Source organism: Prorops nasuta, unplaced genomic scaffold (assembly GCF_024137725.1).
Source record: "Prorops nasuta isolate Cenicafe-Biocafe unplaced genomic scaffold, Cenicafe_Pnas_1.2 PNAS00009, whole genome shotgun sequence".
NCBI classification, from domain to species: domain Eukaryota; kingdom Metazoa; phylum Arthropoda; class Insecta; order Hymenoptera; family Bethylidae; genus Prorops; species Prorops nasuta.
The window spans coordinates 5437341-5462638 of record NW_027116806.1 but is presented as its reverse complement, the minus strand read 5'-3'; the positions used below and the strand labels follow the sequence as shown (position 1 = coordinate 5462638).

The window sequence follows — 25298 nt, the reverse complement described above, 5'->3', positions numbered from 1 at the left end:
CGATGACATAATTGACGTTAGCTTGTCATAGAAGTGTATCAGCGAAGCGAAACTAATCCCAAGAAGGCTATATATATATCTATATATACATATAGGTAGTATATATAGACATAAGTTACTCCTGTAAGTAATGGACGTTCGGCTCTACTCCGTCAGCGTCATGCAACGTCCTTACTTGCAAGGTCCAGAGGGAGTAGTGGCCATAACCCTTATCATCCAATCGACCAGAAACTAAGAGAAATTTTCTCGTAACCGCTTGATGAGAAGCAACATTGCATCGATAATAATTAATAGTGATATCAAAGCTCGCAGGCTTAAAAGCAATCCAACTAATGCCCACTATCCACGGTCTATTCTTCAAGAATCCAATAGAAAGGAGAAATTCTACCTTGGACGAGCAAATAAACCAATTGGTAGATTCTTTTCAAAAGATATCTCCACTCCCTCTGCTGTTTTCTTCGTGAAAAAGACGATTCTTCTTGTTCTAGTATCGAATCGAAGAAAATGCCATAGAAAGAATGAAATTTTCAAGGCAAAGCAGCGTATATTAGATTTTTAAAGTGTATTTTTCTTACTATGCCCGTGCAGATGAATCGAGGAGGAAAAGGATATTCCGATCTGGGCGAATTCACCTGGGACGGGATTTTACGCTTATCCCATTGACATTCGTCCATCTTTCCATCGAAATCTCGAGCTATCCGAGCGAAGTAGCCACTTAGCGATTCCTCGCAGTGCGCAGCCAGTGGTGACAGTCGAACATTGCTCGGACAAGACTGCGACCCCTCGACACTAATAATGTACGCTTGATCCGTGTATATATATATATATATATATATATATATATATACGCGCACACACATAGTGCGTGAGAGCTGCGATTACGTCACGCGTACCGCTATCTCTTTAATATCTCTAAACCCTCTTCTTTTTTTACCCACTATCTTTCCTACGCCATTGGAACCACTGTGCAAGGCCAGCTTCGATATCACGAAAAATTGTCAAATTTCTACGCAGAAGCCGAAATGGAATATATTCGACCGATTCGCGTGAAAGCTTCCTCGTGACGCTGAAACAAAAAGACAGTATAGGAAAAAGTTAAAAAATATTTCTCAAAGGGGATTTTCATTCTCCTTTGAATATAACTATTCTTCGGAACGGAAAGGTCGAATCGAGTCTGAGTTAATGAATTACCCTGAGAGAGTTCGATTCGCGCGAGTATACGTCGACTCTCCATTATGTTTAGAGCAATTTCTTTTTATTCTACCTGGTTTCCATTTACCAGACATTTATTTTCCATTGGTAGAACGCCGCACCGAGAACGAATTTTTTCTTAGGGCGTAGTTTTCTGCCTATATGAGCATTTGCCGATTACCCAAGCCGAATCGGAATTCGGAAGTCCACATATCGGTTGAGTAACTCGGCCCTTCTTGTCTCTTATGGGCTCTACCTTGGAAGGAGATCTCGTGTGCGAGGGTCGCCCTTACCCTATTCCTTTTTCCCAATTTCTGCGGTCGCGTCGAAATCCCTCGGGAACATTCCCGCAATAAAACAGCTAGCTCCTGCGTCCCCCCCCCTCCCCACCATCCATTCCCCCCTCTGTCTCAACCCCCCCCCCCCCCCTCTTATGTCCATCCGAACCGAACAAGTTTGCTTCGCTTTCCGGAGGCAGTTAACGTGGTTAAAGCTTTACGGGCCCGCAACAAGGGTCCACTATGAACTGTCCCTCGAAGATCCGACAACTCGACTAACTCAACACCCACGCTGTTTATCTTACGCTCTTACTACGACAGTGCCAAACGACACTCGCAGGACGCTCCATTGTTTACACCTAACCACGATTTCTCTGCTTACACACGCGACCAACCAAAGAATAATCTACGTAGTATTTCGCAGTGTCCGCTTTTAATTGAATTTGATTTATGCTCTGGTTTACCAGCTGTTATATATATATATATAGCCATGTCATATTAAAGCTCGCGAGCGCCGCAGGCTCCCTCTATTACTTACACTGGTTAAAGTATCGAGGCCAGCAGCCTCGCCACGTGACTCATCCCCAATCCCATTTTTCTCCGGCACACCGGCGACACACTGCGTTATCTTGTATTCGCCGATAAAAAAAGAACGGAACGATACGTCCACTTCCGGATTATCAGCTCGCCTATCCTATCCTCGACGCCCCCTAATGGCACCTCTCGATTCGTCCACGGCAGCTCTCCCACACACCAAGATATCCCCAAGCTATTCCACATTTTTAGATTTTAACGCAAAAAATTACTTTTTTATGCTTTTAGTTCCGTTGAAACGTCCACTCTCTAGGTGGAAGATAAAAACCAAGTACGAGCGAATAATGCCGAGTACTGACGACGCGTCGGGAGGCGAGGCGAGGTGACGCGACGGGACGGCACGGGAGACGGGGTGAAACGGGGCGCGAGAGGGCGTTCTATTTGGGGAATGGAATATATTTTACAATAATTAGGATATAGTGGGCGATAAAACAAAAACAATTCAAGGTGGATTATGTCAGTTTTTAGTACTTCCTTAGAAACTTTCGCGTAATAACAATGTTCCTTGCTTTCTATAGAACTATAGAGAATAGTTTTTATGAGTAATCTAATAGAATACCTTCTTGTTCGAACTTTAAGTCTGTAAATCTTTCTAATGCACGAATGGACGGATGGATTAACGAGCTGCTGGAGTATAGCCTTTTGAAAACGGCTGACTTTCAACTTCCTTACAATGAAGATTACGAAAGTTTTATTATTAACAGCATACAGCATGACGCTATAGCGCTATACAATAATCCAACCTTGCAGTTTTATAAACGCTCTTTGCTCTCTATAATCTGACCAACTTCCCCAACAAAACCTGCTTAAAGGATTCCCCGAGGAGAATAGAAAAATTCCCAGGGCTCCCTCGCTCTATGCTATATATCAAAATCACAGATCATTTCCAAGATAAACAGCCATATTCGTTAAACGAGAGGTGAAAGTTTTCTTAGTAAATTTTTCAAATTCATCATCCTTCAATGTTGCAATAAGATCTGAATATCTGCCAGTGCAATTCTACTCGAGCGATAAGTAGATAGTGAAGGATCATGCCGTATTGGCAGGTAAGATTGACAGATCGATCCGATCGCGCAAAACGTTAACCTGTTTCCTTTTCAATTTGCCCTTCCAGCGATTTTTGGCACAGACAGGCAAATATGTACACTTTTTGATTTGCTTCACAAATATTGTTAAATTGCAAACGCGCGGCGTATATATATAGCAATAGCTTCTCTAAAACTACCCTGCCAAAGTAAATACGTCTTTCAACGTGTGCTGTTTTTATTAAAATTATGTTCGTTCCTTCATTTAATATTTCTATTAAGCTCTGCTAGCCTCTTTTCAAGAACAAATATTTTTCTCTCATCAATGTAGGTATTATACCTTCCCCCGAGTGCTTCGCTGAAAAATCGTTTCTCAAGCGACTATAATTTAGGAGGAGCAAATTTTATCAAGCACGGATACTCTATTATAATCATTGAAAGAGGAAATTAATTTTATGGAATACGTCAGTTAAACGGTTTTTTTTCTTCCTAGTGACACATTGTAATCGTCGTTTCGTTAAAACGCTTTCCAAGTCGTTTCAAAGTGTGTCAATGTCGTATATCTACTCGCTAAAAATGTTTTACGACCAAAAAGAATCTCATGGAAAATATGTAAAACGTATCTAGTAATTTCGACGTAGAGAGAGAATATTTCTTCGAGTTATCGCGCCTTCCTTCCTTGAATTACTGCAGCAATGGAGACAAAACAAGAATATTATCTTGCACTAATAATAGGTCCTCGGCGTAACAGACTACACAATACACTGTTGTTTCTGAGGTCACGGTGATTGGTGGTAACTAAATTGGAAATCGATGAGATCAGCTGCGGGGGTGTAGAGAAGTGGGAGTGTGCAGGCATGAAAAGTACCAGCAACAAAAATGGCAAGAGGAGAGGCTATATAGGGATGAAAGGGCATATTTCGCGCGTCACCCGATTGACCGTGCCACTCTGATAATATATCCGATACCTATATCTCTCTCTCTCTCTCTCTCTTTCCCTCCTCTCTTTTTTCCATATATAACTCATTTATGTTTTGCATGCAAAATTTCATTGCATTTGTGTGTTTCGGTTATCCGTTCGATTAAGTTATTCCGGTATGACTGGTCGTGGTCGAGGTCGGTATAGGAATTGCGCAGAGGGAGAGATATCGCGGAAATATTTCTAGATAATATAACGCGTCGCACTCTATCTAGATAGGGACGATGGGGAAGGGGAGGGGGGGGTGGTCTTTTTTGTCGTCGGTACTCCGGCCACGAAATTAATTTGGTAAGAGAGAGAGAGAGAGAGAGAGAGAGAGAGAGAGAGAGAGAGGAGGCGGGCAAGGGAAGGGAGCAGGCTCCGCCGCGTACAGTCCCACGGGGCTAGTTTGTCGCGCAGCAAAAAAAACTCTCAACCGTTAGCCGCGAGATTACTGGTAATCTTTATTTATCGCCGCCATATTAGCAAACTGCGGCCAGGCTAATTTCTCTAATTACGCTCGCGTTACACTCGCAGAGTCCGGCAACGTCTTTGCCATTGGATTTTCTTCCCATGCAACCCCCCCCCCCTTCCCCCTTGCAGCCCTTCTCTGGAAATACCTTTTATTCAATATCCCCCTCTGTGTGTAATACATAATACTATACGGCGTATCCCGAGGAAAAATATACTTCTCATTTTGCTACTCCTTTTTTTATACCTTTTTACGTCTTTCCGCATTTGGACATTTACGAGCATAAAGCTATATATCTATATAGTTTCATAACGAAACACAAAAGAATAGCTTGCATTGCACGGAGCTTGTGCACTTGATTTGCGTTCAACCTTACAGGGTGCGGATGTTTCGCGTCAAAAACAGGCTCGGTGTATCACGTGCAACTGATGGAAAAGCTCGTCCGGATCCGTGTGTAACATGAAAATGAGATTTACCGTCTTTTCCCACGACCAGCTACGAATCTCACGCGGCACGAAATGACCCTTCGTCAAAATTAATACGCATATACTTGCTTTCTTTTCATTCGCCAATCAATCTTAACTTTATTCCGTATATATATCTATCTTTTCGAATTAATCACCCAGAATTTATTCTTCGAGGTTTACGTGTAAGCTGACTTTCATCGATTCTGCTCCGAAGATTAGAGACACGTATAGAGAGGGATCTTATTATGACCAAAATAATTCGATTATCAATTTTTCGAAGCAAAATCGATGCAGCCTAGTGTAAACTTATAGCTTTATAAAAAAGCAGTAAATAAACTAATTTTTATATATAATAATAGATCATTTTAATCATCGAGGCTCTTTCAGTTATAACGGCTGAAACATGTTCCCGAGGTGTCTGGGTATTATCATAAATATTGATTTTTAAGTCGGTCCAGGAAACTCGATAGGAATAAGTATGATTGTATAGGAGAAAGTCTGCAGGGGATGAAACGCGTTACGAGTCATAACTTTGTAGACGAGAAGCTGTGCATCCTATGGCCAGGCGGGCGTGTAACGCTTTTTGGCTGGCGTTTTATCGACAAGTCTTCGTTATTTATTATTCGGGCGCTATTGATCAGCACGAGTCATACCTTCCGGAGCATGAAACGTGCTCCTCTTACCCTTGATGTGCAGGTCGGTTCAGTCTTCCTTTGTCCTTTATCAGAATATGATTGTCAGCTCAAAGACAAATTTTTATTCCATCCCTTCGCTACTGCAGCCTTTATTTACTTATCGAGCGATTTTATTATCACTCTAAAATTGTCATATCCCTTCTAGTTCAATCCCTACCCTTATTAGGGCTGACGAGATTTCTCAAAGGAAAGGAAGAAATTATTTTATATTTCACCGCGCTGGTGATAAGCCTTTGATATCGCGCGAGTGTAGGAGGCTGATGCCACCGCGTATAGAAACCGCGTGTACTAATGTAATATAAGGTGAGAGGAGGGGGGGGGGGGGGGGGAGGATGGCAAAAAATGTCACAGTTTGTTCCGTGAAAATGACTGTATGCTAAAAACAGTTAGCTCTGGTTCGGGGAGCCATTAAAGTAATTTAAACGTCGTCGAGTCTTCGATGGAAATTGCTCTTTGCATGGTGAACGGACGTTTGATTATCAATTCCGATTACGGGTCAAACGACGCCTGATTGGTATTTGATGAAACACAGTTAGATACTCTTGCCTCTACGAAGACCGAGCCAATTTGACGTTTTTTCCATCCGAAATAATTCAAATCATAAAATCGGAGAGTGAGGGAAAGAGAGTTGCGGAAAATCTGGTAAACATATCAGAAGAAGGATAGACAGACGGACAGTGGCCGCTGACTAGAATTCGAGCAGCAATCGGTATTCGATTTGAACCCAATTGGATGTTTTTACACTTTCGACAGTTCTGCTTGTCTCGCACAGGTTTCAACGATTTTCAAATGAGTTTAATTAATTCCCTGTCTATGCAATTTTATGCGCACTAGGGCGTGCACAATAAAAATAAATAAGTTACATTTTCCATTATCATTCGCTACATAATAGTATTTTCAAGAACTTTCCAGCGCTTCGCTGATTTAACTTTAAACTCGGAATGCAACGATGAAAATTCCATATGCCAAAACAATCAGAGACTTAAAACTTTTAGTATTTCCATAGAACCTTATTCAATGTAATATATTCAATTATTGCATTTATTATGAATATAACAATAACTCTCTTATCGTAAGATTTAAATTTGCCCCACTCGTTTCGATGATCATCACAAGTATGCTCGTTAAAGCTGTCTAAATAGTAGTAATAAACTGAATCTCCAATCCTCTTTGGCAGCCAATGCCAATTAGATGAAACCTATTCACGAGGTTTCATTCAAAGGCAGTAAATGACAATAAATGAAGAAGTTTTAATCAAACTTGTACAAGGAGAGAGATGATAGGGACACACACACACATATATATATATATATATATATAATGATTATATAATGTATTCACCAGACAATTTTGACGTTTCGTTACGAAGCTATAATATTAATTATTCGCTAAATAACCACTTGTAGAGCAATGAGAGTCAATAAGAGTGTAGAAGGCAAGAGCAACTATAATCTCTCGTAATTCCCAACACGCATTCATTTATTGATTAGTAATACAAGACTTGTTTGGCATGTGCAGCTACATTGGAGAATCGCAACAGCAGCGGTACCCCAAGCTTCCAGATGACAGTTCAAAGGAACGTGACGACTGCGGTTGGCCAGACTGCCTTTCTGCACTGCAGGGTAAATCAACTCGGTGACAAGGAGGTGAGAAGGATTTATATCATCCTTTTGCTAAAAATTTCTGCTAATTGCTGTTAATAATACCGTAATTACTCTATGAACGATTTTATAATTAGATATATACATCTAGAATAATTATAATGTCAACACGAATGGAAGATGAAATAGCGATTGTAATGCGTATCACAGAGAATACGTAACAATAATAACAAACAAGCGCGAGCCTGCTAGGGACATTTGGTAATTACAATGTTTCCAATAGGTATAGATACATATTATATATTTTTTCAGTTTATACCAGTTCTCTCTTGACGAAGCAACTGCAATGGTACACAGTAGTGTTTTCGCAGTGATTTTCTCACGACCCCCTTGCTTTCGTTCGTGATTAAACGTTACAATTAATAGCACAGTGCTGTAATACTACTGTTGTAATGATCGAGAGCGCCATTGGCGTGGCCATTTTCCACAGTAACCATACGAGGTCGCGAGCGGAGAAAAGCTGCACGATAAATCCTCCACTATTTTACGAGGGGAAAACGCGCGTAATCTGTAGTTTAATTTTCTTGACTATTCGGGCCAGAAAGTTGACGCTGACCGGAGCAAATTATTCGCTTCGCGTAACCGAGCGAATGGAAAAGCAAGCGAACCGAGACGCAGTATGCTCGCTATTCGGCCAAGAACACTTTTATTATACGTCATTGACCATTTTTCGTACATACGCGGTATATGTATATGTATACTGCTGCGAAACAGCATGGCACCCAAGAAGCGACCCACTTGGACAAAATCACCGGTATAAATTTCAACCGGACCATCGCAGAACGATAAATTTTCCCTTCCTTTCCAAACATTTCATAATACGACTGATAAAATCGTGCTTGTTTTTTTTTTCTCGCAGTTCATCTTATGGCAGATCCATAAACTCGACTCTTAGCAGAACCTACTATATCGAATCGAAATGCGCGAGCTTTATGTCTTTCAGTCCGTGGAAGCTCTCGTTTCCCATTAAATTTCATCGCGAACGTTAAAAAGCATGTCTTGCTAATGCACGGTGTTGTAGCCGGTGGTACGAGGACGAGGACGAGGACGATGAAAACCGTAAGTCGAGTAAATTCGATCCGTAAATGTGATTCAGCTTGTTCTTTTGACTTTTTATTGTTGAAGGAATACTATATGGTGGCTCATATTTTAGTCGTACAAACAGGGCTATCGAGGTAATAAGCTCTTAAGCGCGATCATAGAAATTCGTAGGAAGAGCTTCGAAGCTATTTCCTCTATTCGCAAAGTAGCAAAGGAGCTCCACTTAGGCAGTGTTGAAAAAACTCTCCCAGCGAGATTTTCTCGGTGCTCGGTGTAGGTAAGATGGCAGAAACGCACACACACACACACATGCATGCGCAAAGACAGAGAGGATCCGAATCGTAATAAATTACAGCAGGGATGAGTCCGGTTCTTGCGGCTCGCACTTCTTATCTCGCTATTCTATAGTATACCACCCTATCACAGGTTTGCGGGCTTCTCTTTAAACCCAGTCAGTTCTCGATGACTTTTAGTTCCCTTTTTTTGTTTTTTTTTCCTTCCTTTATTTTCTCAGTGGGATCCTTCGGCTTGTTTGGCCTGGTTCGACAAATGTGAGAACAGGATGCTGCTACCAACAAGCATAATGGTACATTACATAGCGTTTGGAATGCTAGTAAGATTGTCGAATGATTACCGAGAAGTATTACGGTGAATGCACGAATTTCGTAATTCTAAAATACAATTTGCAGTTTTCTTCCTCAAACCCAGACAATTCTCAAAACAATTTAATTATCATCTTTTATAATTTTCTCAGAGTCACACAGATCCTTATAGGCTAGCTTGGTCAGATTCGACAAATGTGGGAACACGATGCTACCAATAAGCATAATAGTACATTATATAGCGTTCGGAATGCTGGTAAGATTGTCGAATGACCGCGCAAGGCATATTATGGTGCAGGCACGAAGCGTGTATATATATATATATATATATATATATACGTATAGGTATCCCATTAGGTATGCGAATGGCACTGTTTGCACGTCCCGGCCAGAGTCTCTAAGATCAATATAGCTACTAGAAATTGCTGACGAATGCATCGTGCGTGAGTTACTTTCGAGAGTTCAATAGCAGCGAGCAGCACGACCGAAATCGGAACGTTAACAACACTAGCTGTATATATACACATATGTTACTCTGTTGCTAACTTTGACTCGGTTTATTTCGCTTAACGGGCTGTCCAGCCGTAAAATGGAATGAGACATTTGCATTTCTAATTCCGTGTATGACGTTGCATTGTACGAATGTTGATGCGAAACAAGATTTCCCGTAGGAGAGCCATTAGCTCGCTTGCCACCAAATTACGTGGATACGGTACCGTTGCTGGTTGCACGATCATTGATCTCGGCTAACCAAAGTCGTGCAACTCGGAATTATACGTCGCGTGGCGTGTTGGGAAACTTGCCTCCTTCGCGCATTCCAGGCAAAACCTTTTCCTGATATTTATGGGTAAGCAGGTACTCAATTTACACTTGTGTGTGTGTGTGTGTGTGTGTCATATTGCTGCATTATAATAACCATAACTATCGAGTTGGAATCAAGAGACACCTTCCGTGCAATATCGTCACTCGAGATATAATTATGTGTATATATATATATATATATATATATTAGTTATTTCGTAGGTGTAATTTTTAAAACGATGGATTGCCAAGGTGTGAAAAAGTTTTAGTCTCGATAGGAGAAACTCGCAATGGTTTTTGCGATAAATACACTTAAGAGCACGATGAGTTTTTCTTGGGTGAAAAAAATTAGAATTGATAATGATTTATGGCGCTTAGGTGTTTTATAATACAGTGTATTATATTATTAGTATATTTTTTAAGAGATTGTACAGAGTTTTGTTGAGAGAATTTATAATAGATTTTTTTTTATAAAACTTGATATTATAGGATTATTTGCGAGAAAATATAGTGAATTTCCATATAAATACTTTTGTTTGTATCAGAGTTTAAAGCTTCGAATTAGCAAAAAGAATGTTTTTTCATAACTTTTGATTTAGCGAGTTTCGCAACTTGACGCTTCATTTGATTTCCACAGAGTTTAAACGCTTTTATTCTATTGCCACGAAAATGACTTGTCGCTTTTTGCAATAAGTTTATAGTATATACTATTATAACGTACACACATTCGCAGACGTGATTACTAAACAATGGAGAATTTTTTCAACTCGTTGTAAATTTTCTCGTCGCTCCAATTATTCTGCAGAAAATAATTTCAATGAAAATACTGTTTGAAAGGCGATCGTACAGATATTGCGCATTATTGAAAAGCGATCAAGTTAACTATTATGGATAAAAATATTCCGTGTTCCGATATCGCTATTGGAGAATTGTGTGTTATCGTCTGGCGACTCGTTGTTAAATTATTCAAGTAATGAAATGAAGTTGATGCAAATGCAACTATAATAGGTACGAGAGGCAAGCTCGTTTATCGTTATTATTAAATTATAATACACACATATTCCAATGGTTGATGCGCACAGTAGGTCGTGGATAAATCTGCAGAGTAGAAAATTCAGCAGTCATGTTACGAAGGTGCGCGGTAAGGTAGGTAGAATATAGTTAATAAGCTCTATAATTGCAGGAACCGTTATTCGGGATAGTTGGGCTAAATTGTAGTGTTATAGCGAAGTAGCAATAATCCGCTTATAATCGGTAAGACACACGAATGCGAACAAAATTAGAAAATAAAGAGAGTTAGGAGTGGTTCGTTTAACCGTGGAATTGCATATAATTAAGGGCTGCAGTTCTCAGACTGGCGAACGGTGCCTGGGGAAATTAATGAAATATTTCGAATTTGCCATCGCGAATAATATCCATGGTTGGGTATCACGAATGAGGAATAAATTAAAAGCCGATATAATACATATAGATATGTAGTATGAAATAGGCTGCGAGAAAACTGGCCCGTTTAATCCGAACAATTGCTTTTCCAATGCAATCGTTTTGCCTTGGCCGTCGCTCGTTTTCCGATTCCGACTCGTTCTCCATTCTGCCGTCCTGCGAGCCCGCTCTCCCTCGACCCAACTTTTTCTCCCTCCCTTTGCCCACGCCTTCCATTTTTATAGCCCAGCAATTCGCGAAACAAAGCGAAACGGTAAAATTGCAAAATAGCCTCAAATGTTCGCTTAATTACGCTATTCTTGTTCGGAAACAAATACTTTCCGACGTTATTGTTACAGCCTTTGCAAAGGCTCGCGAAGAATGTGTAAAATTGATTTGTAACGATATAATAGTTTCATAGTGAGGGTCAGGTCTCGAAGAGCTTTCCGTATAATGCATCTCGAGTCTTGCGCGAAGAAACAAAATGTATGCACGTGCAGCACCGCGTTGAATGGTATTTCAATGATTCATCCTTAGGAATTCAGTAGTAAATCCTCGAAAATGGCCAGACGTAAGAGCAGAAACACAGTATATAGCGTAGCGATGAAATTTACGTGTTCAAGGACAATATAACGCATAAATTAATATTTCGAGTTGCTGCAGAATAGCCGATGTACATTGAGCTAGCCCTACTTGGCGCCAAATGGGCGACCAGGTGTAAGGGGGACGTATGTGGGTCAACTTAACAATGCATTGTTGAAGAATGTAGCAAAGGCCGTTAGAGGGGGGTAGGAGGAGCCAGGGGGGGGGGGGGGGTGGAAGGGGAATGAGCTCGTACTCTCGTGTCGGTAAAATTGCTTAATCGAAAATTTCCAAATCTAATAAAAATCCTGGCGTTTAATATTTTTCAATGTATTATCGGAGCGAAGAGAATATTGCTCGATATAGAAATTGAATTGGTTTGCCTGGGCTTCATGCTGAATAATTTGTCGGAAAAGGCTCCGAATCGTATCCAGTGCTTAAGGAGTCTATTAAAATAGAATATTATCGAGCAAAGCATATTCGATATTTACCAGAGGCGAAGCCGCAGACATTGAATTTCGATAGCAGTTTATATGCAATGCGAGCTCTTAAAGAAAGCTCCGCTGGTTTTACCGATCGAATAAGAAAATCAGGAAATCGAAGGAATCCGCAAAATTATCCTACCGCAAGGAGACTCTTCTGATTTCCATTGTCAGGCTTGCTTTTATCTGCAAGCCATTGATACTGCGTGGAAGTTTTTGGGAAAGCATCGATTTGTTTATCCAAGTGAGAGCTGGGAGAGGTTGAAAGATGAGAGATAAAGTTGTCGCAGAGATTCGCCTGCGAAGCATCCCTGCCGCCATTTCGTCGAATCTCGCCAATCCTTTTATTTCTCGCTTCTACGTCGGGGATGGCATATATCTATAGATATATAGCATAGTGTAGGCACCGAGGGCAAACGAGGGCTAAAAGTATGGATATCACCTTTTCATGCTCGGTCTCTTATACGACTGCCAACCATCCCGATATTGATGGACTTTCCTCAAGTGACTCTTCACCAACTCTAACGACTCGTTTGCGGATTTCAAAGCCACGCAGACAGCATGCCAAGTGATAACTTTAATGCTATTTGCAAGGCTAACGATCTGTTCCTCGTTTCCTCGCTCGCTCTATTTATATATATGTATGTAACTACTATCCTTGCGCATCATGCATCATACTCAACCAGCGTGAAATTCCATCGGTGATGCTTTTTTTTGCCATGCACGTACGAATCTCCATGACCCTTAATCTAGCTATTTCATTGAATTAAAGTATATAGAAAACAAACAGTGCGATCGTAATGACGAATTGCGATAATTAATCATCCAGAGTAATTAGAGCTTCCTCTCCTTCGGATACCTCGCATGTATATACGTGTATTTTCCAACTTTTTAATATTATTTGCAATTGCGTAATATCTTTCGACGAGAATAAGGGAAAATGGATCTTTCTGGCCCGATGTAATATCTGCTTTTATAACGAGTCCTCTTCGGACGACTTTGGCTTATAGGTATATATATATATATATATATATATATATATATAGGTTTGCCAATGGAATCGAGGATCGTGTTTGGTTACTAGCTAAAGTTTAGTAGTTTCTTCTCGATGGCGGAGTTAATACATCGAATGGAATGCTGCAATATTTCATGTAGCCTTTCGCTGTGTAAATTACCTGTCACGAGGAAGAAAGTATATCTAACGTCTTCTTACAACTGACAGTGATAGAGCATTTAAATTTTAGTTGTAATAAAAAATGAAAAGGGAGAGGACGCCGAGAGGAAGACGATTAAAGGGGGCGGAAATGAATTACCGTCCTTGCAAGGTAAGCAGAAAGAGCGTCGAATCGGTAGAAGCAAACTGCAAAAAAAATTTATTCCCATTCCCCCATTAAAGAATTGCACTGGAATTTCAGCTCCCTCTTCACTTCCCTCATTTATTTAGAAACCCACTCTCTCTTTTTCTCCCATCTTCCGATGTGTACGTAGTGCACCATGACTCACTGACCAAAAAGTGTTCAACCTAAGAACGCCAGGCTATACGTATAGTTTCTGCAACGCTATTCTCTTCAAATACTTGTTGGGAGGCGAGAGACGTGAAAAATGGGCCATGGACCGTGTAGGGAAAATACACAAAATAATCAATATTTTTCCCTCCTTTTTTTAAGCATAATTAAGAAACGGTTTTCGGAGCGCGGATAAAGGAGCGGTCAAGCTTATTGCGAAGCAGCATCGAGCTTCGAATGTACTTGTCGGAAGGAAAAATGTGAAAAATGGGCCATATGGACTACAGGGAATATAAACAATAATCAATATTTTTTCTTTCGTTTTTTTTTTTCAAGTATAATTAAGAAACGATTTTCGGAGTGCGGATATAAAAGCGGTCGAGCTTGCGAAACAGCATCGATCTTCGAGAGCGCTTGTTGGAAGGAGAGATGTGAAAAATGAGCCATGGACTGTGAGGAAAATAAGCAATACTCAATATTTCTCTTTAATTGTAATTAAGAAACTGTTTTCGATGTTTTCGCATAAAGATCGGTCGAGCTCAACGCGAAGCAGCATCGATCTTGGAAAATACTTGCTGGAAGGAAGGAAATAAAAAGTGATTCGTGAAAATTACAAGGGAAATAAAGAATAATAAATATTTTTTCTTGGAGGTATAATTAAGGAACGGTTCTAGGATTGCGCATAAAGAGCGGTCAAGAGTGAAGCGCAGCATCGAGAGAGGAATGCGAAGGCAAGCAACGCACGCGTTCTTTTTGTCGGATCGCTTTGTTGCACGATACGCTATAGGCTGAGAGGCACTATGATACGTGACCGAAATGAATATCTCCTTGAGCGGTTTGGCTCTCGTCGTGACCCGCGTTGTATGAAACTCGACGCCCCCTCTTCCCCTTTCACAAGGTGCAAACGAGATCTTGCATCGTCCGCACTCACTCGAGTAGACCTTACATAACTTTCAGCAATTCAAGTCCAATGCATGTTCACCACGAAAGAAAATGATGCCCCTTATTGTACGGATCATCCTGTCAGAAAGAATGGAACACATTTAGGCAGAGAAATGCAGAAAAGAGCTTGAATAACATTTTTAAACTGGACTTGTCAATTTCTGCGATACTTATTGTATACTGTATAGGGTACAATGGTCTCCTCCTACAGATACACACACACACACATATATATATATATATATATATATATATAGTATGCAATAATAGCATTCAACACGAGTACGTTTAATGCATGCGACGTGTTTATCGATAGTTTTCTTGCAACCACCTCCCATGAAGCTTATTGAATTTTATCTTATCTCTTTGGCCAATTTATGAGCATTTCTTGCTATAATTCTTAGGTGCTATCGTAAACGATTTAAGCTTTACACTCCCAGCGCCTTCGCCTTCTGGCTGCGCCGACTTTTCCCAGATTGCCCCAGATACTTCGAACCCTATATTTCATATGAGCTATATATGTACAGATATAATTTTCCAGGAAGTACTTTCATAAAAATATCCTGCCAATGATATACATGTAATTTTCTTTAGAGATACAAAAAGGGGGTAGTGTAGTGTTGCTTGGAATAAGCAGAGGCAAAAATTAATTTCGGTCCTTATATCGTTTGCTTCGTAACGTAATAATTAATTAAAAAGTAGGATGTGATTACCGTGCTTTGTTTACTGCTCGTTATTAAAGGTCCGATCGATAATAATATTTTGCAGCAACTGATAGTACAAGGGCCGTGTATATATTTTGCGCTCTAATAATAAAGAGTATCCTATAAGGATATCTCAGGTATACGTCAACAGCTAGGATATCCGCGAATATCCTCGGAATATTCTTAGAATTTTTAGACTATAATCATAGTCCCGATGGTATTAGCACCTATGTCTAAAATTGGATAATGCACCGATGCAGCTCTTTCTAACGACTAACAATATTAATTCTCGGACATTTTTCAAGAACCATCATTCGCGAATTAACGACGCGCGAGGATATCGCATTGAGTGCAAAAAATGTATAATTTATGAAGTCGCGTAGACTTTGGAAAATCATTAATCACCGTAAGCCTTGGGTATAAGCAGGTCTTTCGACGTAACTGGTGAAAATCTCGATAGGACTATCGCGAGGCGCATTTGAGGTGCAAAGCTCGATTTCTGGCGATGCCGGAACATTCCGGAGCTACTATGCGCCATTCGTCTATTGCGCGCCGAGCTCGGCACGAGTTGCTTTAACGATCGATTCGGCCTTATTGCTTGTCGCTGAGAAGCCTCTAACCTTTGCACCTGCGTCTCAATCGCGGCCCACGACACATCCATTATCCGCAAACGCCCACCCTGTAACAGCTTAATATTTCTCTGTCATTCAATAATGCATCAGCCGCGACCAACCTACTGCTCTAGACTCCGCACTGGAATATTCTCCAAAGCGAGTCCTAAAAATAGAAAACAAAAGAAAAAAATAATGAGAAAATAAACGCAAGACTCTCTTATATCCCATAGAGAATTTTTGCTATCGTACCTCATATACATATAGCTGCATCGTATAAGAATATTAAGGGGCTTCTCCAGCGATACTGCAGTATTTTCCTTTAATTCGATCAGAAAGCTGTCTCAAGACCAAGTGCCGTTCGTTTCTTTAATGGAGCGAGAAGCTAATAGGCAAAATGTTTAATGCAACTGGAACTTTTAACATCGCTGCTCGCTTCATATCTACTCGCACTCATTACTAGTTGAACGCGGAAGTTTTGGCGTTACCATTCATTCCTACTTCGTATAGCAGAGAAATTTCTTTCTCGACTTGCATTAGCTGGCGTAGCATATAGTATATCTATATACTATATAAGGTCTCACTTCGTACGAGCGCAGCTGAAATTCTAACAGACATTTAAGAAAAACTGGCAGTTGGAAAGTAATGCAGACCAGCACGGAAATGCTTAACTAATTTACATTGCTGCAAGTTAATGAAATAAAACAGATGGAATATATTTGCTTCATCGGTATAGACATTCTAGCTTACCAAATAACTCATCATATTTCATCAAGCTCCAACTGTTCCTGTTTTAGACATTTCGTGGTTTATTTCATCAATTATTAACTTACCGTAATTATGGGGAAATAATTAATAGTGAATTTACGCCATTGTAGCTGCAGTTATAAATAAAAATTCGGATGATTGGATTTTAGACATTTATGTGATGAGATGAAGAATCATTTTCTTAAAACTAATTGAAACTTCATAACTTCTAATTTAACTTCTCATAGTTAGGAGCTCACGCGGATACTTGTATCCGTCTTCGAGAATTTTATCCATCAACGAAAGTTTCAATAGGTCATGCAGTGTCTATAAAGATTCCATTTGCTCATTGGAACGTACAATTCCGAATATAATGATGCATTAATGTTTTTCGTTTACGCTAATAAGCTACTTTGCAATTTACGGAAACAAGAGTTCATCATACAATTTTCCGTTTAAACAGCTTTCTCTGCAATGCAGGCTTCTTTTTATCGTAAGATTCTTTCAAGATAGCAGAGGAGTTTCCCCGAAACTTTTTCCCTTTTAGCCGATTAATTTTGACTGTGTTGCATTAGAGCATAAAAAATCTCACGAATTTTTCCGTCCGTTGGGAAATAACGAGGTTTTTCTTCTGTTTCTGTTTCATTGAGAATTTATTTAAAGCCTATAGGAGAACGTTCTCCCAAAACTGCAAGTCGATATTTGAAGCAATCTTCTACCGTACGACTAAAACGGTAGTTTACTTGAATCTGACCCCTCGTAAACGTATAGATGAGATTGGGTGAAAACTTTTACTAATTATAATTTTTCTGCGAGTCTACCTTATATATATATATATATATATAGTCATACCAGAAGAAACACGTATATCTCCGTAACTATATATAAAAAATACGAAATATTTTCACAGCATTTTTTCATAAAAACCTATATTACACGCATTCATAAAAATATTAAGATAAAATTTTTATATATTTTGAACAGTTACAGAAACTGGAAGATGATAAACGATTTCTTACGTCCGTCCTTTGGGGCCTTTTAAGCGTCTCGACCCTGTAATATACCATATACGTATGTTTCGACATCACCAAACGCAAACCTACTTATTATGACACGATGAGTCGACGATAATCGTTATCGGGCAAACTTGAGCACTTGACGCGAAAACCCTCGCCAATCAACACGAGTCGAGTCTCTCCCGGGAGGGGGTGAGAGGGATTCGTGTCATCCCCTCCACTCGAAAGCTTCCCTCCCTTTCAGCCTTATCCTCGACCTCGCGAAAGGCTTATGAGAATCGATCACAACGTACCAAGCATCACGTATAGTACATACTGTACGGTTCCTCTAAAATGTGCAGAAAATCAATCGATGAAATTGGGGAAAATCGGGAAATATTTCCATTTTACAGATATAATATATAGGAGCTGTCTACCAATCAAAATACCAATCCCATCTTTCATTCTACATTTTCATTTAGTTAATGGGCGTAATTTGATGCATCATCGAGTAAAAGGGGAAAAAGAATTATAGGAATGAGCAAGAGGGCATATATATGGATAAAATTACATTAAAATTTGTATTATACTTTATTTTACGGGACTTCATTACGTTATTGGATACTGATTCGTGCTCGGGGCGAAAAATACTTTGCGAAGCTTTAAAATTGATCGAAATGTCCTTATATTTGGCAGTCCTCGAGGGTGTCTCGGTTCACGCGAGTCTGACCAAGCGTCGCGACGCAAGCAATAAGACCTCCCAGCATATCGTTTTTAGCTATGTACATATATATATATATATATATATATATATATATACATCGAACCAAGCCCCGAATTCCCCTGCATTCGGATAATCGAATAAACGTGACGTTCCTGACAGTGGTAGCAATCAGTAATACGATTTCAGGGGATTGGTTGAGTAGTGCTAGCCGAAGCAATTTCAAACGGAAGTGCTGCTAGCTGTCCGTAGCACGTGCGCGAGAGGAAAACAAGCTGCGCCGAAGAATTTCGAGAGAAACGCGAAATGGTCACGTTTCGCGGCCACGCCGTACTCGGTAATTGTTTTTTTTATTGCCCGTAGAATTAAAACTGGATCCCCCGAATCGCGCGGGCGCTATCGTAACGTAAAAACGTGCACTGCTGAAAATCCACTTCATGTGTCTCCTATTAACTGCCTGTAGCGCGTTTAGCTGTACAAATATCGAAACCTTCACGAGACTCTTATTAACAGTAAAACGCGGGCTTATTTTATGTACTGCATGTATATATATACATCCTATAATATTATGAGTGTAGTTTATTTTGGCATGGAGCGAAGTGCCTCTAAAACGCAATTACTACACGTGTTCCGAGAGCACTCGTCCGAAAGCAGGCTTTGCAAAAACTCAAGAATACCACAACGCGAATCGATATATCGTAAACACAATTGCGTATGAAATATTGATTGATTCGGTGAAATCAGTGTAGTTACGATCGTATACATAATTGCGATGCATAATTGTATATACACTAAAATTAAGATCAAAATTCATATACGAATTAATCTAGACCTAACTGTATGCATGAATTATAGAATTTGGAATTTTTTATGTGGTTTAAATAATGCTGCCATGCAATATTCGATGCATAAAAAAATATACAGGATGAGCCAATTAGATGAGTTATAAGAGAAGGAAATATCTGCAGGAGCTCTGAATAGAATTAACCTGTTTAATGCTTATATAGTAGTACTTATCAGTTGAATCGATCGATTAGCGAGAACCTGCAACTGATGGATTCGGTAAATAAATCTAGGCTCATTGTACATGTAGTAGCATATATACGACTTGGCTGGCTTCCAGATAACGCGGGAGCAGCAGGTGATGCTGATCTTTGATGCATGCGGATTACGTCAAGTCGAAACAGTTAACTAATTTCATTAAATCAAATTAATCATTGGAAATAGTATTTCGGATAAATATACGCCGAAGGAAGAAATGAAGCGAAGAACGGTTGACGAGGAGAAAATCTAGTAAAGCAGGTTTGAACGGTTCAGCTGGTTTACAATTGGACGAAAATCAATGGCGGGTTTGACGGGAGAGAGAGAGAGAGCGAGGGAGAGGAGAAGGAAGAGTGGAATAAGGGAATCCACTGTTTCGGGGTCGAACAATTTTTCAATGCAAACGTGTTATCCACAAAGCGAGCACCGAGTTCAATTCGATTTCCGTAATAAGCTTAAGCCAATCGTAAAATTTTCCAACTTAGCAATATACCTGCTACTATATATATAGTATATATGTTTCGAGCAGGACGATCCGTTAGAATAGACCTTCTAGGCACGATTTACACATTTATTGAAAAAGCGAGATAAATATACTTGTGACTCGTGAAATCACATATAAAAGCATTATTTCAACAAAGTGCGCGGGAACACGGTATGCGAGCAGAAAAATGTTATTTAATGGGATTCGAAATCATTGTTTAATTTGACGCCGATAAATCTGATCCGATATGTATCCTTTGTGCCGATTAAACAAATTGAAATCCCATTTTTCCAGCTGATTTTAAATTCACACAGATCCAAATAAAATTCAATTCGTTTAAATGGTGAAAACGCCCGAGTTCTCCCTTACATATACGCAGTTGTGAAAGTGTTTTTGCAAAGGGTAGCGTGACGGTAGCTTCCTCATCCGGCTTACAGTCTTTGCTCACCGATATATCATATGCATGTGTGATCTTCGATACTATATGTTAACTCCTTCGGATCCAAATAACTTTAAACCCTTGCCACCAACGCTCTTCCCTTATTTGACAATTCTACATTTTGTCAAAGAGCCACTGATTAAATTAAACACGTTTCATATATGAAACAAGATTCTGCTGGTTTTAGTATATACAGAGTGTACCACTGATAACGTAACATGGTATGGACGTAAGAGTTCACTTACATCGATAACAACGAGACATGAATTTTTTTGCAAACGACCTATTTACAGCCCCCCAACCATTTTGCATTCTGAGAGGTGTCGAGTGAAAAATTGATATGCTTTACATGTTTGGAGATAAGTGAGTTTTTAGGTCTGTGCATTGATGCTTTCTCAATGGTACACCCTATATATAAATCACCGATTCAAGCTGTCACATCCGTTAGATAGAGTTCACGTAATTAACAGGATGAAAGAGACCAAGGGAGACTTTCATGCGGTTCCACATAGGATCGATCAGATCGAGATTCAAGAATTGCGACACTTGGTGTCAGTGTCGATAGCCTTGGCTGACCAATGATTTAACTGGAACTCCTCTGCAGCTCGCAGAAACCTCGACGGGGCTTGGGAACGGGGAGACGAAAACGTGACGAACATCCTGCGTATGTTCTCTGGACGTTTGCCAGGATACCATCGCTTCGACCTGCTAGCAACTCAACCCTGCTGAAACTCTTGGAACCAGAACATTCTTGCTTGATATAAACGATGTACTCCAACGATATCTTGCAAACTTTACCACTTTTTATCTTTTACTATATTTTACAATATTTATCCGTAACCTAATTGGGCTTGTAATGTAAAACAGTAGCAATTCTTGATAACATACGTATGGATTTCGGAACATTGCTTAATTAAAATTTGCACGTTGCACTACACTTTTCCTTTAACAATGATAGGTTTCATTGGAAATAGTGAGCAGGTCTAGTGATTGTATGTATGGTGAATGGTAATTGATCTTGCACGCTGTGTCTATTATTCTCGGCCATTCACCATTCCATCTCACAGAATGCAAGTCGACTACCGATTACGCCAGTCCTCTGCCAAATGGAATGGCGTCTTCGAGCAAGGATGCTTCCTGATGAGAAGCTGCTGATATTCCCTAATATTCCTTGCTCTGTATTTAATTAGATTACATAAACAAGAATAAGACTAATATTATTATTATTAACCACAGCTTGCCATAGTTTTTCATTGCAACTTCCTCTTAAATTCGTAATATATGTAGTAGGTATTATGTTATTCCTGTAATTGCTGTGTACTTTTTAAAGTCGATGTTGTAGAATAATGAAATGGTAAGTGGGCTTCGTCGGTAAATATGGGTCAACGTATGAATGAATATACATATAATCTCACGCAACGCAAGCCTAGCGCAAGGGTAAAGCTGAGGATATACGGAAGAGCTACAATAATATCCAGGCCGCGTCGGGTTTCTCCCCGAAGCTTTACAGAAGTCGTGCTTTTGAAAGCTAGGAATTTTTTAAATTATTATTTTTCAAGTTTCCCTCTAAACTCTTTTACTTTTGCTGCTTTACTTTTTAAAGTCCATTAATAAATCCATGCGATACAAAAATAGGATGTAGATCTGGAAATGTTACCTCGTAACTCGAAACATAGTATACAGATAAATCTTCATTTTAAACTTAATCTACTGAAGTAGTAGGTAGAAGAAATTAATTTACTCTAAGATACAGGGGCGTTACACGACAGATCAAATCTTTTCTTCAGGATTATTTTCTGCTAGATAAGGATAAGGAAAGGTGACAGCAGTACCTTGGAGAATCAAAGTATACACAAGTATAAGGATCTAGTGACTACAAAAGAAAATCCCTGAACACTTTAAAGCATTATCCGATTGTTGCAAATGTTGTTGTAGATGAGGTACGTGACCTACGCAGATAAGCTAAAAATTCTTCAAACAGAATTAGTTGACATTAGAGACACAATCTCAAGCACCGAGGAGTGCAAATGAGTATTGAAATTTTCTAACTAAGCAAGAACAAAGAAAACTGTACACTACCCTATTGATTGAACGTAAAAATTATCGAGCTTTTGAAAGATCAGCTGCAATTGATAAAAATAAATATATTAAATTGTACATATATATTTATACATGTACATTAAACGATAAAGTAATAAATTGAATACTCTCCACGAATCACTGTCGAAGAATGGCTTGAATGGGTGTAATAGGTAGGTAAACTAGATAATATTCAGTGCAGATCGACGATAAATATCGATGAGGATGAAGTTGGAGCAGAGTATTACAGGAAGCTGAGTGGTAGCTGAGAAAGGAGGCTGGTATGGCTCTGGCTGGCTGGAGGAATAGCAATATGGAAGCTGGACGCTTATCCATCATGGCGATACCGTATAATTCCCACTGTCCAGAGAATACGGCAGTAGCGGGCAGACACGATGGCACCAGCTTCCGGACAAGTACTTGTCAGCCAGCACGGTGCTTTAATATAGACTGATTTTAGGGAGGAGTCTGTGCCCTGGAACCGACAATAATTTTCCGAACGTCAAGGGAACCGCTGTCTCTCCTCCTGCCTGTTCATGGCAAACGGAAGAGTATCGCTCGGAGATTCCAAGAGCCCTTTTATTTCATCCACGAGCATTCCATTTCTTTCCAATAGCTGCTCCTCCAATCTGCCTCGCTTTTTTCTCACTTTACATCATTATAATTCTTTCTTTAATTATATACACGTGAAAATACCTAGCTTACATAATACCGCCTGTGAAAACCGAGTGGAGTCTCCTTCGAGCTTACCGCTCTTAGCAGCGTTATATATATATAGTATACTATATAAACTGATGTAATTAAAGCAAAATATACCTCGACAATTTGAACAGGATGGAGCTTACACACATTTGTCCAGGTAATTTCCAACGGTTGTAATTTAACGACAAACACGCCTTCTGCAATGGCGTGTTCCATTAAAAATTAGAGTCCTCGAGAAATTGGAAAAATTCTTCGTGGAAACTTGTGAAAACGTCACGAGTCCCTTCTAACGCAAGATCTGGACTTGATTTTCATTTTATACAAGCTCTGTAATCTAAAGGTTGATTTAAAAACAGAGAATTTCTCTTCTGTTTGATTTTCTCTCAAAGTTTTTGTTGCTCTGGTAGTGCAAGTGTCAAAGGGATCGATAGAGTGAGGTGGACTGGTTAAAAGTGAATATACATAAGTAGACAGAGGGGGTCCATACATGTATATACTACATTCCGCAGAAACTCGTGACCGTGCGTTTGCACGTGGTCAGCAATGAATTGCAAGCACATGTTCGGTAAAGCGTTTGCACTGGAGGATAGCATCCGGTGGATCTAGAAGCCCTGGGAAAATACCGCAGTCGCGATTAACCCGCCAGCAGCGACCGTATATCGGATGTAGCATAGTATATGTATATATATACATATATAGTTGTGTAACCTATTATACTTGGCCTGACCCGCTGCTGTGTCCCTGAATCTTCTCTTCCCTGGTATATATATATGTATACAAACGGATACTCCGAAGATAAACTATTGTAACGATAAAAACCTCCCACCCCCCTCTCTCTCTACAAAGGTGATAAATGTACTACATTGAAACGAATATTGTATGGCTAATAATTTTCGTTCGCGATAACATATCCTGTATAGTATAATGTGGCTATATGTAAATAATAAACTCCGATTTAATGGAAAGTAATTATTTGATTAAAAAGATAAGGAAATTGTAAACTATCGCGAGTCTGCGCGATAATTTAATAATGATACGAATAAGTCACGCGATTTCGTGAGATTTATTAGAGCTTTCAGGTGCATCGATTAGCAACCGACGGAGCTTAAGGTGTCGATATTGTTGTATTTGTATTGGTTTCCCTCGCTGCGGGAGCTTTATCGTTATGTCATAATTAATTTCTAAAAGAAACAGCAAGAGAAACGATACGAGACAATAAAAATCGATCGACTTAATTATATAATCTAATTTTGCAACGTGCACTTTACTTTGAGGCAAAATTTCGATAAATTCGATAAGAAACTCAAAACCTATCAGAAATTGAATCGGCTAAATATCACCTCCGGCACCTGTTTTGTTTTCGCTTAAAGGGGATCCTCGGATAAACGTTTAAAAATCGAGATTCTTTTGACGATTATTTCTCTTTTACCAAAACAGTAATGAATCTTATTCGTGGATACGGTTTGCGAGTATATTTTGTTTACGACTTTTCGAGAATTGAATTTAGAACCGCAATGATATTTAATTTTTTACTAGAAATAATATATACGCAACATTAAACAAGATATTAAAATAACAATTATGCAGAGAATTCATCACTTTACACCGCATGCAATTTGTTTTTCGGTTATTTCAATTTTAAAACTGATCAATTGCCACATTCGTCGCCCTCCTGTTATCTATTATGTCGGGTGCAGAGGTTATTCTACAATCTACTGCCTCAATTAACATAACAAGTCCTTCATTATCTTTTTCACATCCACAGCTGTAGTGCGAAATTATCAATTCGCCAGCTCCGGAACGTTATATGGCATAGTTGGAAAACTGTACTTGAATAAAAATAAAAAATATAGAAAACCGGTAGAAAAGAAGAAAATCGACATGATCTTTACAGGAGTTGGTGTTAGCACGAAGGAGATATGGCAGCCATGGGTACAGTTGGGCAGCAGGCGGGAATCGAACAGCGGTGATATGTTTCTTCTCGAAATTGCTGAAGGCAACAACAGGTGGAGGTCTTTTTTCAGTGGTGGTCGAGATATCTTTGGTCGACCGCTATT

The 25298-nt window shown here is 39.5% G+C and overlaps 1 protein-coding gene across 1 annotated transcript in view; it reads left to right on the top strand.

Moving 5' to 3' along the window:
• LOC136776228 (zwei Ig domain protein zig-8-like) overlaps nucleotides 1-25298 on the top strand; it is a 109265-nt gene that overhangs the window by 20936 nt on the left and 63031 nt on the right. Inside the window, exon 2 of the mRNA XM_066731610.1 lies at nucleotides 7199-7326. Coding sequence (XP_066587707.1) covers nucleotides 7199-7326 — 128 coding nt within the window. The remainder of the gene's footprint in view (nucleotides 1-7198; nucleotides 7327-25298) is intronic.